General features: G+C 27.5%; 1 protein-coding gene across 3 annotated transcripts in view; it reads left to right on the forward strand.

Annotated features, from left to right (window-relative positions):
• The first annotated feature begins 1,998 nt into the window (after positions 1–1,998).
• The window catches only part of LOC129958755 (CTTNBP2 N-terminal-like protein), a 43,145-nt gene continuing 26,717 nt past the window's right edge, over positions 1,999–18,426 (forward strand). Inside the window, exons 1-2 of one of the 3 annotated variants that reach the window (XM_056071419.1) lie at positions 1,999–2,445; positions 16,787–16,929. In XM_056071419.1, coding sequence (XP_055927394.1) covers positions 16,843–16,929 — 87 coding nt within the window. In that variant the 5' untranslated portion in view covers positions 1,999–2,445; positions 16,787–16,842. Of the gene's footprint in view, positions 2,446–16,044; positions 16,123–16,786; positions 16,930–18,426 lie in introns of those variants that run through there. The other 2 variants (XM_056071420.1, XM_056071421.1) reach the window with 2 other exon arrangements.

Here is an 18,426-nt window from a genome sequence, read left to right on the forward strand (position 1 = left end):
GAAACATGGCTAAGAAATTTACAACAGAAATTTTTTTTAATATAACATTTGTTTTAACATTTAAAATAATTTGAAGATACTTTTATTTTGTTATAAATATTTTGTAATTAATGAGATTTTATGATTTTTAAAAAATATATTCTATGTGCGTTTCTCTTATTGAAACTTTCTCTGAAAAAATAGCATACAGTTCTAATACAAATAATATGTAGACATTACAAACTGGGATATAAATGATTGACAGTCAAAAATCGGTTATAACTCTTTTTCATCGATTCATTTTCCTTTATTTTCAGAAAATTCATTTTTATTCGATTTTTTTAGACTCCGCAAGAATTATTGGCATTTTATTGAAACAACTTTATAGCAAATTTATGAGTTATTATATTTTCGAGTCTACAAAACCAATAATTTCATTTCTCTTTTATGTAGCTCTCAAACAGTTTTTAGCAAAAAAGGACTTAGATTTATGTTAAAATAGCAATCTATTTATTTGCATTGCTATTAAAACTATCTTAAAGAAAAATTTAGTTTATTGAAAAAAAAAAGGAAAAAAAGAACAAGAATTAGTTTTTAAAAAATAATTTTGATACAAACATTATCATTTTTTCCGCTAAGGAGAAATCCACGTTACATTGAAAATGAAATTAATATTATAATAAAAACTTTAATAAATGAAACTGTTTTCTTTACCACTCTGCCAACCATATTACCGATGATGTATAAAAGTCATTGATGTATACCTTATGCCAGCATTTAGATTTTCTGTTTACACATTTAATAAAAGTATTCACATTTGGAGGAATTTCTATTTATCATCCAAGATATATTTAAGAATCTATGAAATGAAATTTATCAGAGACAAGTTATTTAAGATATAACTTTTATTTTTAAAAGGACGTAAAAATAAGTCATACATCTGGTTAAGAAAAAAAAAAAAAAAAAAAAAAAAAACTGGACAGTCTTTGGCAGCAGCGGAATACTCGCGGTAACCGGATACGGACAATTTAATTATGTGAATACCAAATCGTTTCGATCATGGAAAAATGTTAATTGTATGACAGTAATTATGGCGTTTATATCCATTTAGGGGATATCATATTCGGAATTTGTTTGGAGTATTGAATATCTGCAAAAACTCTTTAAGATTATATATATTTTTCTCTGCAGGCTTGAGTGCGAAAGAAATCTGGTTCATGCACAATGAAATAAGCAGCTTATTGTTTCCAACTTCCGTCTAATTCTTCGTGAAATGGAAAACTGTCTGCATGTGACCAGTAAGTCCCGCAACAACAGTTAAGGGGAGGGTATCTTTTTCTGGAAAGTGCATGTCTTGAGTCCGGCGCATTTTGCCCTTTACCCTCTCACTTGTGGTTTTCCGGTTTAGTTTTTTTTTAATGTCTGTTCATTTTACCTATCGTTTGGGGGAACCTCCCGATTGACGTCCACAGGCGGGAGTAATTCTACAATGGGTCAAATGGCAGACTGACGACCATAGCCGTAAAGGTAAAGTGTCATCGGAACGGGGCTTATATAGGACTTTCCCAGTACATTAATGAATTCTTGTTCTTTAGCTTTAATTGGACAGGTCGTATCGATTATTATTTTCAATCGTGATTCAGAACCTGTAATTAAAATATCATCAGTAAAATCATATGAAGGATTTGAATCACACCTCTCTTTGAAAAGTATTGATCACTGGTATTTGTGATTTCTTGATATTGATTATATAACAACAATTCGTAAAAGTCTTTAGTCATTCCGAATTGGAAAGCTTTCTATCTATTGGATGTGACGTTTCAGTGCGATGAAAAGGCAAACATTTTCGGGTTGTTTCTTTTCTGGAAAAGAAAAAATGATTGTTGCTGATACTGATTTTTTTTAAATTTTTCTCCTCAGAATTTTTAGATCATACGAAATAAATTTTTAAAAAACAGAAAAAAATTTGAAAATTTATTTTTATTTAGCACTTCTTGTTGTTTGCGAATGGAGGTGCGGTCGTGAGAATGCGAAATGGAAGAGAGCGTGAGAGTGCTCTTTATTATATTATTTTCCTCTGGGAAAAAAATAAATACTCGATTTGAACATAGCTATGTTCGAAAATAAGTCATGAAATATTGTGAAGGTGTTTTTTTATGAAACGGCTCTTTGATTTCTCTCAGGATAAATCGTTTTAGTGTTTATTTTTATCAACATATTTCATGATACACCTTTCACTTGGAGGTATTCAAACTGTTTATCATATTAGCGTCTTACAATTTTAGAGATGACAAACGCATGTTTCTGTTTAAGAAACAACAGACAATTTTTCATTTACTACTGGAATTTAATTTAACTTAATTAAATCAATGGCGCATAACGATATATAAACTTTCAATTCTGTGAATGCTTTGCCGAACCAAAACAACCACATTCATAGGATTAGAATCTGCTAAGAGTTTAAGGGTAAATTTCGTTACGTTCATTTTACATTTTAATTTGTTCATGTGTTTTTATTAGCAAGTTATTCAAGATGACTTTCAGTGCGTAATGTAATGAATATTCGTTTTCGTATTTCTTGAAAATTCCGTTTTTTTAATTTTTTATCAACACATGAAGTCAGTGATAATTTTTCTTATTTTAGTTAAAGAATTGATTCTCACAATATAAATTCTTGTCTTATATTATCTAGTTTTTCACTTTTTTATAAACTTGTTTCTTTCGGTAATGCTCCCATTGTTTCACGGTTTTAAAAATAATTTATTAAATGTAGGCATTCATTTACTTATTTCTAATACATGTATTAACTTCATTATTGTGACATCTATTTTAATTCTTAGTTTTTTTGTTTGTGTGTGTGTTATTGATAACGTTACTGCTTTATTACGATATATATTCTTAAATCTTATTAATATTCATTCATTGTTTTTATCTATTATACTGGAGTATAAAAATTCCACAAGAGAACATTGCAGTTATTCATGTCATATTATTTTTAATTTACTTTTGCGTAATATTTTGTAAGATATGAACAAAAGTATGATAAGTAGATATTTTCTTGTATTGATGTAATAAATATTTAAAATTTTTTTTGGATATTTAGTTTATACTTATAATTTTAATTTGATTGTTTTAAATTAAGAATAGAATCTAATAAGGTTAGATTAATAAAGTTTTACTCTTTTATCTCTTTTTGTTTATTAGAACTGCTATTTATTGAAAAAATGATTATTGTACATTTTCTACTGCGATTGTTTAATTGATAAAAAAAATTTCAAGAAAAGAAATTAAAATTAAGTTGCTGTTTTTTTTTGTTTTTTTTTTCTTCTCCCCCTTAGATGTGAAATTTGATGCAGTTAAAAACAAACATACAAAAAAATATCCCCTTCTCTTGAAATATGTTTCACTTGTGTGTTAATTTATATATTTATTTATTTATTTTACTCTTTTATTTGGGGAAAAAATTTTTAAATAGTAAATTTTTATTTGAAAAGTTTATTTTTTTAAATTTCATTTCAGTAGAAAATTTAATTTTTAAAAATTACTTAACTTTAAAAAAATTAATGGAAGGTGAAAAAATAATTGAACATCCTAAATTTTTTTTAAAACTAAAACTTATAAATGGTATTTTATATAATATTTACCAAACAGCCAAAAATTATTATGTAGTTATTTAAAAACTGATTTTATTCATATTTCTTCATGAAGTATGTATAAAATCAGCTTTTTATCAAAATTTCTTTAGATGTGTTTGATTCATAATTTGAATGGTAAAAAGTATTTTATCACATTTGTGTCAGTGGTAATACCTATCTATGCTGTCTTTTTCACATTTGTCTGAAAAAAATATTAAAATGATAATGTTTTCTTTTGTGTTAGCTAGTCTATACACTTAATTTTAACTTTACCTAAAGATAATAACTTTCCCTTGATTATTAATATTATCAATTTTTTTTGCATACCTTTTGTTTAATTTCTAAATTTTGCAGTATGAAACTTTTATTTATATTTATTATTCTGAGTATTTTTTTTTTTTTTTTTTTTTTTTTTTAGCTATCTATATGCTATTCAGTTAGCATTTATATGGACATTTAAGTTTGGTCCAAAAACTTCTAAATTTATTTATGATGAAGGATGGAAAGTAAAATTGTTATTATCTGTTGATATTAATCTTTTCTGGGCCTGTGATGTCATCTGCATTTCATTTGGGCTAGGTAGGATTTGATCCGATTTAGATAACCACATGATCTTTATAAAAACCAACAACTTCTAAGTTGTTACTTTTTATTTATTATTTTTTTACTAACAAAAAATAATAAGAACATGAGAGGATGAAGTGCTCTTTGGTAGACTCAGCATTGCTCAGAATGAACATATTTTTATGGATTTTGTTTATAAAAAAATTGTTTGTTGTTTGTTTCTTATGGCACTTGCCACTGACAAGCCCGCTGTTACGAAGACAGCGATTTAAGCCTGAGGGGGAACGTCTCTTATTTTTTATAGCAGCGCCAACTAGGTCCAAGAGTACGACTTTGCTACTCACGCATCACTCATTCGCTTGCACAACCCCTTTTTACAGGAGGGCACATTCACACATCTCACAGATAGAACAACAGAAGAACAACCATGCCCAAACCGGGACTCGAACCCGGGACGCCCAGATCACGGGGAAGATGCGCTACCCCTATGCCAGGACGCCAGCATAAAAAAATTAATTTTCATTATCATCAAGTCTTCCATGTGTGTTATTATTTATGAGTAAAATTTGAAGGACTTATAACAAATACTTTCATTAGATTTAATCATGTCACATAAATTACAACTGTCACATGTAAAAAAAAAAATGTTGATGCTATAGGAGGGAAATATTATATGCTGTAGGCAAAGCTTAGGTAGTGCCATCTGGTGGCATGACAGATGATTATATACTTTATTGTGAATGAAATGAATTAATGAAATATTAACTCTGTAATTAATATTTACAAAACCTTCCTTATGTTTCATAGTATCTGGGAAGTTTGTAGAAAATAGAGATGTTTGAATTTTTATAAGGTACTTATCATTCATTCAGATTTATTTTATTAAGTGTTAATCTAAATTTTGAAATCGCATTTTCAAAAATCAGTAATTTTTCATTTGCTGAATCATTGATTATATAATCGAAATCAGTAATATTTGCTATGTTTCCTTCTGCATCAGCATCAGTAATAGAAATGGATTCCTAAGAAATGAATTTTATAATTTTTTTTCTTAATTTTTCTTTCTCCCAGCAACACTACTATTTTTTGTTAACCAAAAATTTAAATTTTTAATAGATATTAAAATAAGTAAATAATTTAATTATATATATATATTATTATTCAAAATAAATTGCATTGATTGAATTCAAGTACTGCTTTTAGTGCTGTCGGAATGATATGCCATTCCACTGAAAATTAAAATAATTGCATTTGCATTTGTTGCTTGACATCCTCGCTCTTTGTTATGAATGTAGTAATTGAGCTATGTACTTCTTTTTGTTACTAAATTTTTTTTCTTTGTGTTTTATTTTGTCTCATTTTTAAAGAATCTCCTAGTCTGCCTTTCCTGACACCATTAACTGCCTCTTTGACTAGGTCACTGGTGACTGATATCTGGATAATTTAGTAGCTCTGTGGGGCTTGTAGTTGACTGGCAAAATAGACTGATCTTTGAGCTATCATTCAGTGCTGCTGGTCATACTCCCTGTGTATTTCGCAATATAAAGTGATTGATGTGTGCTTTCTATATAATGCTGTGATTTAACCTAATGAAATCATTTAAATGAAACATAAGACATGCTCATTTGTAGTAAAATTATTCCATTAGTGCCATGATGAACACTGGTAAATGCACACCAAAAGGCCCTGATGAATACAGGTGCTTTTGTGATTGACATTAAATTTTGATTTTTTTTTTAAATGCCCTAAAATAACGAAATCCTAATTGTATTTATATAAAGTCGCAGAATAAGCCAGGAAGCCAATAGTCATTTTTCAATTAACATAAAATTTTATGGCAATCAATGTCCTAAATCGAAAACCATTAGGCTTGCTGTTTAAAAATCGTTTAATAGCTTCTACTGATTGCTAGTGCCTGTATGCTAGTAGAACAGGGTGTAGTCATGAGATAAACTTTTCATATCAATGTTCCTGTGGGCCTTAAAAGAAATTCTAAATATCAAAACCCATTTAGGAAGTAAAAATTTAAAAAGTCAATTTTTACTTCAAGACCTCCGAGTAGACCTTTTTTTTCTATTCTGTCTTCGTTTTTCCTTACTTGAGCTCCAGTGCAGAGATTTATACAAGTGAAAACTAATTTGTCTATGGTATAAAAATTCAAAATTCTGAAATGAATTATCTTCATAAAGTTCGCAGTTATTGTTGAATATGCAGAAAATAATTTGTCTAGTATTAAAAGTTGGGAAGGTGAGTGGAATGTTTCTTTCCAGTAAAATTGTAAAGCACTTTACTTATGGACTAACTAAGTGTATGTATTTCATGCTCTGTAATTGCACTATATTTTACATCACTGTTAATAGTTCATAATACAATGTTGAAAAATTATAGGTACTTTATTTGGATGATCATTAAACAGTACAAACATATGGACATATTAATGAGATTCTGGGACTAAAATGCTCAGAAAGTTTAAACAAGATATCTATCCTCAATTTTTATGTTCTTCTACCACAGAAGATACTTAAAAAGCATTTAATGATCCTAAAAAAAAAAGATTTGTGGAAGGCGATTAAAATTTTAATCAATGGACTAGCAGTTAGCTGGAAATCTAAGAATAAATCAGATGAGTTGCTAAATATAAGCAGCTGTGGTTTCCATGTTTTAAATAATACATTTAAAGTTGGAAATATAGAAATTGAGTGGAATTTGGACTGTCTATTTATGCCTTTTTATTGGTTATTTAAGGATAATCCAGGTGCTTTAAATACTTTTTCATGAGTAGGCTAATATAGAAAGGGATTTTTCTTGTAATAAAAGAATCAAAAGTGAAAACCTAAAAGAAAAGTTTTTACATCTCAGTAAAATATAATTGGTTATTTGAAATATTCTAAAAATTCATATTGTATTGAAATTACAAGGAAATGAGATGGTTTGTAACGGGGACAAGACAAAAATATTAGCCTTGCCTTGAAGATCAAAAGATATTTTTGAAAAAATTCAGCACAAGAAAGAAAATATATTTTTGGTGGATAAATGAGCTAAAAAATAAGATGAGATATTTGCAAAGTGCAGTTTGACAATTGGAACAAAGCTCTGAAAAATTAGCTGTGAAAGCCGAGTTGACAAATGATATATATATATATGTCTGACATTTGTCCGATATGAATAAAGATGATATGTCTATCAATCAAATGGTTTTTGCTGCTCAGTAGAAGGGGGAGGGGGGGGGGTAGAACAAAGGAAAAAAAAAAATCTAAATAAAATTGGAAAGTATTGAGGAAAAGTTAAATAGAATACTTAAAGAGTTGAAGGAACATTATCCCCTCCCTTGTAATGATGATTCATTGCAGCATGTTTAGATTAATTGTTAATAGTACATCAAATTATTGTATTCTAAATTGCCTTAAAAATAGTCAGAGTAACTTGAAAAAAGCTTTTAAATTGGTAACAAGAAAAAAAGTGGGAACCCTGCAAATGAACACGATTGAACTAGTGCCATTCTTAATTGCTTTAATACGTGGTTACATTTGTCACCTTTTTTCAAAGAGCCATCTGATATAGCCAACCTTCCCTAATTTATTTTGGCTATGTTCAATTCCTGATTGATAGAAATCCTAAACCTTATTGATGGAAAATATTTTATGGATTGATTACAAGAACTTGCTTGCTAATAAGATAATTTCAGTTTTCCTTCTCTTGTCTTTTTATTTTTAACTTCTGTTCATAATTTTCAGAAATGTATCGAAGCCTTTTATAGTTTCACATCCTCTTTTTTCATTAAATTGCTCACAGTAAACATTTGCTTTTGAGGTGAGGTTGGTAAGGCATTCCAAGTTTTCTTTATTTCTTTACCAAGTGTTTGGGAAATTCTGTAAAAAAAATTCTTTTAAGATAGTCACAATAGAAGTATTCAAACTTGAAAATTCAATAGAAGTATTTAACTTTCCGGCTGCTCTGCTTTTGTCTAGCAGCTTCTATTTTTTCTTTCTCTTTTTTTGTCTTCGTAATTATCTTTGTATCTCTTAACATTTTTTGCATTAACCTTTCTCTTTAAAATTAGGATAATTTCTTTCTCATAATATCTTTTCTGTTGTAGCCTTATTCTTTCTTTTTTTCATCATCCATGTTTTATGCTTCAAATAGCATAGTTACACGAAAAGGTTTATAGATTGTAAAACACATTTGCAGCATACTTTAAATACTATGTGCTGTGAAATATCGAATTGAAGCAAACTGCAAGTTTTAATTAATAAATGAACAAGATTCTACTGCCATCTAGTGGGATGAACCATTACTGTAGATTTCACAATTCCAAGTTACGTAGATGGTTGAAGTCACATAACTAAACACAAAGTCGCATATCAGGCCATTAAAAATTATAATTTAAATACAACATCTTAAAATTTTTTGGTTGTTATTTTATCAAATAGTATGATTATATTTTGTAAATAATAGTTTAGAATTTTATTTCAATTTAATGACCCAAGAAAGAAAAAACATGCAGAAACTGTCATGTTTTTGATTCTCCACAACCTTTATAAATTTTAATTGTTTAAGAAATACCAAAATAGGCATTATTTTTTTATATATTCTTGCTAAAAATATATTAATAATTGGAAATTAAAATATGGTAGGTATCTATATCAAAAGTGGAGGAACTGTAGAAGAAATACATTATTATGAAGAAAGAAAGAAATACATTATTATGATAAAGTTAATATTTTTAAATAAAAAAAAAGTAAACTAAGAGAAACATCGGATATTTTTCATTAAAAATATGTGTCGTGTCATGATAGAGAAAAAATGTTTTTGACCCTTAGTTTCAAAATCTGTGGAATACGCCATTAGATATTATTAAATTATGAATTATTACATTTCAAGTGCTGTGCTCACTCATCTTTGCTAATTCGGTGATTATTTAAAAGCCAATTAGTGTTTTTTTTTTTTTTTTCCTGAATATTTGAATTCTGTGCTGATAGATATGATCACTTTTTTATTTGGTGTATAAACATGATATTTTGCAAAAAATGAGAAATTAAAGAATTTATAACTAAATAATGGACAGAATAGTCATGGATTATGTTTCAAACTAAGCAGAAAATTCCTACTCTTATTCATCTAGTAATTGTTAAAAATGAGTTACATTTCCCTTAACCCATCTTAGAAAATTTTTTTAATGCAGATGAGATTCATAATGAGTAGAAAAGTTATTAATAAGTTTCCATTCATTTCTTTTTAGCAACAATAGGACATAATTGGAAAATTCAGTTCGAGATAAGACTTTGTGTAAAAGTAATATATCTTTAAATTATTCACTAAGGTGGGTCAGAAAAAAAAGAAAAAAAAGAAAACATTATGTGTGAAAGTTGCTAACTGATAAAAAATATAACCTGAAAAAAAATTTAAAAATTGATTGATATCTGCTACTCCTGCATAGGGCTTAAAAGCTGTTAAAGATGACAAATATTTGCTTTCCATTAGATTTTAAAATTTTTAAGTTGTTCACCAGATGTTTATTATAATATTAGCTGTTGATTATACAATTTCTTAAAAGTGATTAAGTATATTTAATCAAAATTGATTTTTAACTCTGCACATTTTTTACAAATTAAATAAGAAGTACATTACGTTACCTTCATATACAATTTTTAGTTCCTAATCACCAATATAATTTCCATTTATAATTCTGTCAATGAATTACAAGAATTGGATGTATATGCATTACAGAAAGTTATTTAGTCATAAAAAGGTAACATTATAGCTATAAAGTCTGAAAAATTATTAACTTCCTTTGTTTTCTTTGTTGTTGTATACATATTGCAAAATTAGAATATAATTTCTTTGCAAAGAATGAACAACAAGCGTGTAGAAAACACGAAAAATTAAGAAATCAGTAAGAAAATACTTCTGCTATTAAAACATCTGTATTGTTTTAAATTTTTTGTCTGGAATTTTATTCTTTTCTTTTTATTTTGTTCTTTTTTCTTCCCTCATCAGATGATACTTAGAAGTTTGACTTACAAGCTCTTAAAAGAGAATACAAATGAGAGGCATAACAGACCTCTCATGTTCACTAAAAATTGCTTAGTAGGATCAAAAGTATCATTTGAATATTTCAGTGGTCATAAAATTAGAAAAATACCTTCAAGTGTTAGTTATCCATAGGTCTGGCAAATTGTTATATTTTAGTTTGTTAACAATAGCAAACAAAATATTCAGATACTTCTGAAAAGAAGAAGAAAATCCCATTTAAAAATCATCCATGATATTGTCGTTAAATATTAAAACCAGGAAATACTTCACAGAGCAAAGAAACAGGTTTAAAGACATTTAAACAAATCAATATGTTTCTCAGAATTTTCTTAAAATGTAAGTAAATATAACATTTTTTTTCTTTCTTTTTTGCTGAAAATATTATGTTGATTTGATACTGGTTAACAGAAAAGTGGTTCATACTGGTTCAAAGAACTAAGCTTTATACAAATTGGAAAAGCAAGTAAGTCAGTTGCAGAATAATATAATAATAATAAAAAAGAAAAATTTCTAGTTACTATTTGGAATAGTCGGACTGTAAATAATCTTGGTTCATTTTTATCTTTTAGCAAGAGTTCTTGTTGGCTTAAAGCCAGTTCAATATATAATTTTCTTTAACCTTTCAGTTTCATCATGTATTGATATCTTGATTTTTCTTCTTCATGAAGAAATCACACTTTCTAAATTATGAAACGTATTTAGATAGCTTCACTCTGTATTTGTACCCAATGTCACAGAATCCAAATGGTAGTATTTATCATCACAAAATGTTTGTGAAACTGAATTTAGAAACTACTATTGCTGTTAATGCCAGGGTTGTCCTATAAATCGGACATTAGTGAGAAGTAGAGTAAAATGTCATGCAAGAAATTTTAGAATCATAGAAATGTTTTAATTGCTTACATGGTAGAGTTTCTTAAATATCTATTAATTTTTGTTACTCTCTGTATTTTTGACATTCTTAGCTAACTAATGGTATTCATGTTTTGAAGTTTAGTTTCACAATTTATTACCACAAATAAAGAAATCAGATGAAGTTGATGTTTTTTTAAAAGACTTCAACTTCTTGCCATTCATATGCATCAAATTATAGTGATGATTAGGAACTAAAAATTGCATGTATTTTTTTAAAATTTACTCTGCAGGGAATGTTCACCGGGAAGTTGAATATATTTTGATAAGATATATTTTATTAAAAAGTTGGAATATTTAACAGCTAATTCTTAAGAATTTTGAATGAAAAACAGTTGATTTTTACCACTTTTTATGGTTTCTAAGCCCTGTGCAGCAGTTGAACATGCTAAGCAAATTTAATAAGGTTTTGCACAATATATTTTTTATGAATTCACAATTTTTCCATATTATAGCAACAGGAAGGGTGGGGGGTGAACTTTTTTTTTTTTTTATCAGACCACCATAATGTTCACCTCATTACTGTATGAAAGTGCACTAGTCAGCCAATTTCCAGAAGAAAGCCTTTAAAATGTACCCTTCTTTTTTTAGCCTGCTCCTGTTTATTTCTTTTGGAAAATAAATTTCATGAAGCATCTACAGAATTGATCTATTGAATATTTTTTGTTCGAACTTCATCAAGAAATAAATTATTGTGTAAGCTGTTTTAAAATGCAATCAATAGTTTATTTGACAATTTTTAGTGAGATATTGGTACTTTCTAATAAAGGTAAAAGCATTTTAAATTCAAGAAAACCTCTCCAACTGATCACCAAAAGAAATACTGCTCTGATGAACAAAAATAATCTTTTACAAATTGTGCAAGATGTCAAAATTTTATTTTCAGTATTTTTTATATCAATCGCTTAGGGTCATTTAAGCAAGTAATAAATGTATGCATTAAAAAAAAATGCAGTAATAAAACTTACATGAAATTTTTTTAACATCAGGAATGAAATTTTCCATGGTGAATAGGACTCTAATATATAATATAATAATATAGGACTCTAAACATATACTAATGATTTGCTAAGTCTCATGTTGAGGGGAATTTCCCTAATCATGCCCTACACTTGTAAGATGTAAAGACCCTGTCGTACAAAGTAGATCAAATTTGTAGCTCGCATCTTATATCTTTACACTTCATTTTTTTTCCCTCTGAATGTTAATTATCTTCAAATATAAGAAATTTTCTTCTATCAAAAGTTTAATTCTTTCAAGTTAAACAATACTTATCTCCTTTTGTGTTAAAGCTATATTAAAAGGGGGAAAATGATCAGCATGAATTTTTTTTTTTTTTTTTTCTGTTTTCCCTTTATTAATGAATCTTCTCCTACAGCATTGAAATTTTCCTAGTTGGGAAAATTATAGATGGATATGTAAGGATAATTGCAAAAAATGCCAGAGTACCCTATTCCGGATTATACGCTTACAGCTATGCTAGTAGTGGCGAAAGTATATTTAGATAAACCAAACAGAATCTCCTTCCAGCAGGAATATAAAAAAAAATGGAGTCGCTTCTCATAACAAAAATAAATTTGGGAGTTTCTTATAATGTTTAATTTAGTAATGAGGACTTTTATAAGAAAGCAAAAGTGCTTAGTATTTAATAAAAAAAGTTGTAAATATCTAGCATTGTTAATTTGTTTGATCAACAAAATTATATTATGTGATTTTTTTAAATAAAATTATTTCACTTATATAATTAGTCAATAATAGACATCTATTAAATAATTTTGAATAATGTTTGAAAATATTTTGTAAGTTAAGATTCTTTGGAAATATCTATAATTCAATAATTTGTTGATATTGCATTATATGTAATATATCAATAAGAAGTACTATTGATGATTGGGTAACCAGTTTTGGAGGATATTTTTTTTTTTTTTTTTTTTCTCCTTGAAATTTATATTTGTTTTAAGGTGATCTCTGAAGAGGGTAAAAATATTACTGTTTTTTATATTTTTGATTCCACTAGTTTGTTTTCTGCTCAATGACTATAATTTTGCCTTAAGAATATTTCACCTACTGCAAAATTGATTTACAGCATTTTTTAAATACTTTCTATACATATTTTTAAGATAAAATGTAATTATTAATAAAATTTGTAAATATTATTTTAAATTCTAAAAAATAAATGGTTTGTATGGATTATTCATCATTTTAATCGAAGTTAGACATGTTATAAGATAAATATATCTGGAGATACATAAAACAATGGAATTTAATATCAGAACATACAAATTTCAATGTTCATAATGCATCAAACTTTCATCTTAATTTGGAGAAATTCTTTAAATTTGTGTTAATTGTATCTTATTAAATAAGCTGTTATAGAAGCACCTTTACATGATGTTCTTAGAAAAAATATTGTAATTTAATTTTTTGTATGTATTCATAACAGAATTTTTCATCTTCGAAGTATTCTTGTATATTAAATCCTTAATACTGCACTATGGGGATATTAGGCTTCATGCATATTAGGCTTATAGCACATGTAATTCAATTTTGTATTCAAGCTGTATAGACAGATTTTTATGAGATCACAATTACTAATAATGGTTATAAATAGCCTAAGTAATAGCATTGCCTTTTAAAGTGCTTAGTTGGTAAATGTGACAGCAAAGTATTATAAGCATCTGATTAGATATTTTATTGCTGAGAAGCGTTGAGGTTTTAATATGGAGTGTGCTAAAAAGAATTACCTTTTTCAAAAAATATTCTTGGGATGCCTGTTGTGATGTTAGATTCCTTTATTAGCCAAATATTAGGTAATATATCAAAGTTTTTTACCTACCTTACAAAGATTAAATATGAGCACTCTTTCATGAATTTTTATAAGTGTTTGAAAGTGAGAGCTTACAAGCTGCAAATTATACCATCTTTCAGGATGACAAAAATCTTTGCACTATCTTCAGTGTAGATATATATTCAGTGTAGGTAATGTAGGGATTCTTAGAAAGTAATGTTTAGATCTGGATAGTTTTCAGTAATGAGGCTATCTTCTGCATGAATGAGTATAAACCTATTGATGCAAGTATGGGACAAAATGGACCAATAACTAGTCCATTTTTATGTCCTGTGCCATTAGTTCATGTACTGTGTCATGAAGGGTGCTCATATTAAATCTTTGTAAGGTAGTTAAAAAAAATGTGGGTGTATTACTTTACTTTTGGTGTATGAAGGATTCTAATGTCATATCAAAGGACCCAAAAATATTTTTTTCAAAAAGGTACATTCTTTTTTAGACACCTTATACAGTATCTGGACTTTCCTAAGATTAATGTAAATTAAATTTGTATGGAAGAGGGAATGCTAATGATTAACTATCACTTTTGTAACTAAGATTACTTAATTTTTTTTCTTTTTGTATCAATCTACCTTGTGTTAGAAACTTTCATTTTCATTTTGTTAAATAAAACACGTCTGCTGATTATATTCTAGCAGCAGTTGATTGTATAATTGAGGTAATGGGTTTGGAACAAAGCCTACCTTCAAATGTCAACCAATGGGATACTTACTGTTTTTATTTAAATTAGAGTTGTTCTTCAAATATTCATAATGATTGACATTCTTTGGAACAGCTAGTGGACAAAATTTAGATGTCTATTAAAACAAGTCGAATTACCAATTCTTTTGATTTTAATAATGAATTTGAATTATTAAAATGGGAGTGAGTAACTAGAAATTAAATTAACTTTAATTCTAAACATAAAGTGTTTAATAATATTATCTATTTAATTATTAAAATTTTTAACTCATTGGTATAATTTTTGATATTTTATATTTTTCCACACTCGTAAACTGTAAGCAGAAATTTTTATGGAAAGGCGACAACTACTTTGTCCAAGCTCTTATATGAAAAACTATGAAAGAAGATTTTGTCTTATAAGTGCTGCCTACCCATGGTTTTTGCTTTGAGATGTTAAAAAATATTTAGTGGGATAGCAACAATAGATGATACAATTTAGATGACATCAAGGAGTCATTTTTGTTTGAAACCTTGGTGATACCTTACTGCAGCAGTATTAATATTTACTCTGAAAGAATGATATTGATTATTATAAATTTGTCAAACATTCATCTCATAGTTTAGAAATGGGAGCATTGAGTTGAGATGAAAAGACATTTAACTTAAGTATATCCAGCTATTCAAGAGGAAAAAAGCATCCCACGAGAATTTATTTTGCAATTGAGAAAATAGTGTTTACATTACTGTAAACCTTGTTGAACCAAATGTTCTGGCATTTCAACGATATATTAAAATTACGATTGAAAAATAGTTATTTAACTAGTTGGAGTAGGTTTAATATTCATATGAAAAGGAATATAAAGCTGAAAATAAAATTCTCAATAGTATCTAGATCTTGTTTAATTTAGTAATATATATGGTTTGAAATTAAGAGCTATATAGATTAAATTTTTTTTTAATATTATTCCTATGAAATTTTACCTTATATATATATATATATATATATATATATATATATATTGAAATTTCAGATTACATTAAGTCAGAACTCCTGTATTGTGATGAATAAATTGTTATAATTTTATTTGTTCTAAAAACTGATTCATTGTGTTATATGTATTTAGTTTTTATGTATAATTTCCTTAAAATAAAAAGTTAAAACATATATTTTCACCTTTAACAATTTTTAATTACTTATAAAATCATTAGGCATGGTATGGTTCATACAAGTTGGAGCTCATCCACACTGTATAGAAGACATTTTTGACCTTCTGGACAAATCCTTTAATGATAGTTACTGCAATTAATTATTTAATATTTTTGGGAAATGGCATGGGCTGCCTTCTGTATTTAGTCTATCTCATCGGCTAATTTCTATGGGACACACTGAATGGCATTTTTTTACTGTAGCAATCCTTTGACAAGTTGGAGGAGGCTATTTCGGAAGTTTGTGTGTCGATTTCTGGTGAACACAGCAGAGATTCACTGGTAATTTCATTCTATATTTGTGACACATGTTAAACGAAAGGTACACATTTTGAATTGTTTTTGATATGAATGCAATGAGAGCTTGTGTTATCCACTATGTACAGCCTACTTAAGATAATGTGGCCTTCAGCATCATTTAGCGGTGCAATTTGTAGCTAAAATTTTGAGGTTTCTCTGTCAGTTCTTACAGCTTTCTTTAATACACATATCACTAGTCTAGTGCTTCTAATTATCACTTTTTCTGAGTTATTTGTTTCCAAAGTTAAGAGGCCTTTATGAAACATCCTATATCTGTTCCTTCTAATTGTTGTCATTATTTCAAATGACAACAAGTAGAAGGATTGTTGTGAGATAATATTCTATAATTTTTGGGTGTGGCTAAACTTTTGGTTATTTATTTTTAAGAAATCTTTATGTATGTACTTTCTTTCTAATATGTTACTTTGTGTGAAGAATATATGTGGAATGAAAGTAGTTAAGAATTCAGTATCATATGAAATGGAGACTGTTTTATTCATAACCTTAGGAATGATTATATTTTCAAATATCAGTAAATCAAATTGTGTGCTAATATGTATTAATTGTAGAAAGTTTTTTTTTTTTATTCATAAACTTTCTTATATCTGTATTGAATATTAACTTGCTTATGTTTTCTTTTATCTAGAACCATGAACTGATATTTAAATCAGATGAAAGCATTTGTGAATTATTGGCTACATTATGGCAGCACGGAATATTACCAAACCTCAGCCTTCTGCACTTGGTAGTCAATTTGAACAAGCTGAAAAGACCAGCAGTACTTTGAAGGTAACTTTCAAAAATGTTTCTTTTTGACTAAAAATAAAGTTTCTTGCTGAAGTCTAATTTCATTGTATTTGTATTGTTAGTAACTTATGTATAGGTATTAACCCTCTTGTCAGCAACAATCAGATTGCTATACTTACCCAAAATGGCAGGTCTTAATAATGCATTTCCTCTTAAAAGTGTCAGGGTTTGGACAAAAGGATTGCTTTCCCTGTGTGGCCAGTTCAATCTACAGGGGAGGGGTAATTAGGGACCACATGGTGTTGGTGACCGATATTACTTATTGCAGTTTTTTAATTTCTAAGAGTATTTTTCTTTTAGTGTTCAAGAAGAGAGTGACAATAACATCGATTAAAAATGTAGGAAGATTGAGTATTTTTTTTTTTTAAAATTTCAACTATTTCATAAGTGTTACATGAAATTTACATTACATGAATAAATTATTATCATATGTTTACTTTGATATGAGTCAAATTTTTGTAAATTAAAAGTGTCTGTTTAATATTTTTTCATTGAAACATAGTTATGAAAATGTTTTTGTTAAATTGAACTATGAAGTAATTTCTTGAAATTAGGTTCAAGAGATTTAATTTTAGAAAAAATATATTATTTCAGTGTACTGCCAATGTAATTTAGTATTTTAAAATGCATGTTTAAAACATTGATGGAATACTACATTATAATTTTGTTTTCCTCAATATTTAGAAAGGCAATTGTGCAATTAGGGAATTTCATAAGATATTTCACACTTCGAGATATTGATTTTCAGTATGTATCTTGGTGATTAAAATTTTGATTTCTGTTAAATTTTCATAATTTTGCAACTAAAAATATCATAACATAATTCAATAATGCTGAAATAACTGGACTATGCAAATGATGCACATTATAAGTACAACAAATATAGATAGTTGACAATATATATATATTTTTTTAGTAATATTCATACTACAAACATATTTGGTGGGGAGAAATAGCTCAACCAATACGGATTATTTAGACTTATTATTAAACACATGTATCTGGAATTTTTTGAATCCCTCTAAAGAAGATCCCTACAGAATATTAAGAGCAATTTTATATTAAATATAATTTTTAAAAAATCTCAACATTAAATTATTTGGATTAGAATCAAAGTGCTCACTATTTTGCAACTGGATAGTGATATATTGTGGGGTAATTGAATTATTTAAAAAAAATCTGAATATAAAAGCTTTAAAATAGCATATATCTTTTTTTAACGTATTCCTGCCTAGCCACTTTTGGCAATTAGCATTTTTTCTGGGTTACTGATCAATATAAATTTTTTAGTTAAATATTTTACATGTCTGGGTTATAATGGTTGATTCAGCAAAATGGCAAAATCTTTAAATTTTAAATTTTGATTGTCATATGATTCATACTATTTTAAAAGCCTTACTCCATACCGTACTAAATATTTCCAAATTTTCTGTCAACTCCTCGATAATTTAAACTTAATTTAAAATGGAAGTGATTAAG

The sequence above is a fragment of the Argiope bruennichi genome, chromosome X1 (assembly GCF_947563725.1).
Source record: "Argiope bruennichi chromosome X1, qqArgBrue1.1, whole genome shotgun sequence".
NCBI lineage: Eukaryota > Metazoa > Arthropoda > Arachnida > Araneae > Araneidae > Argiope > Argiope bruennichi.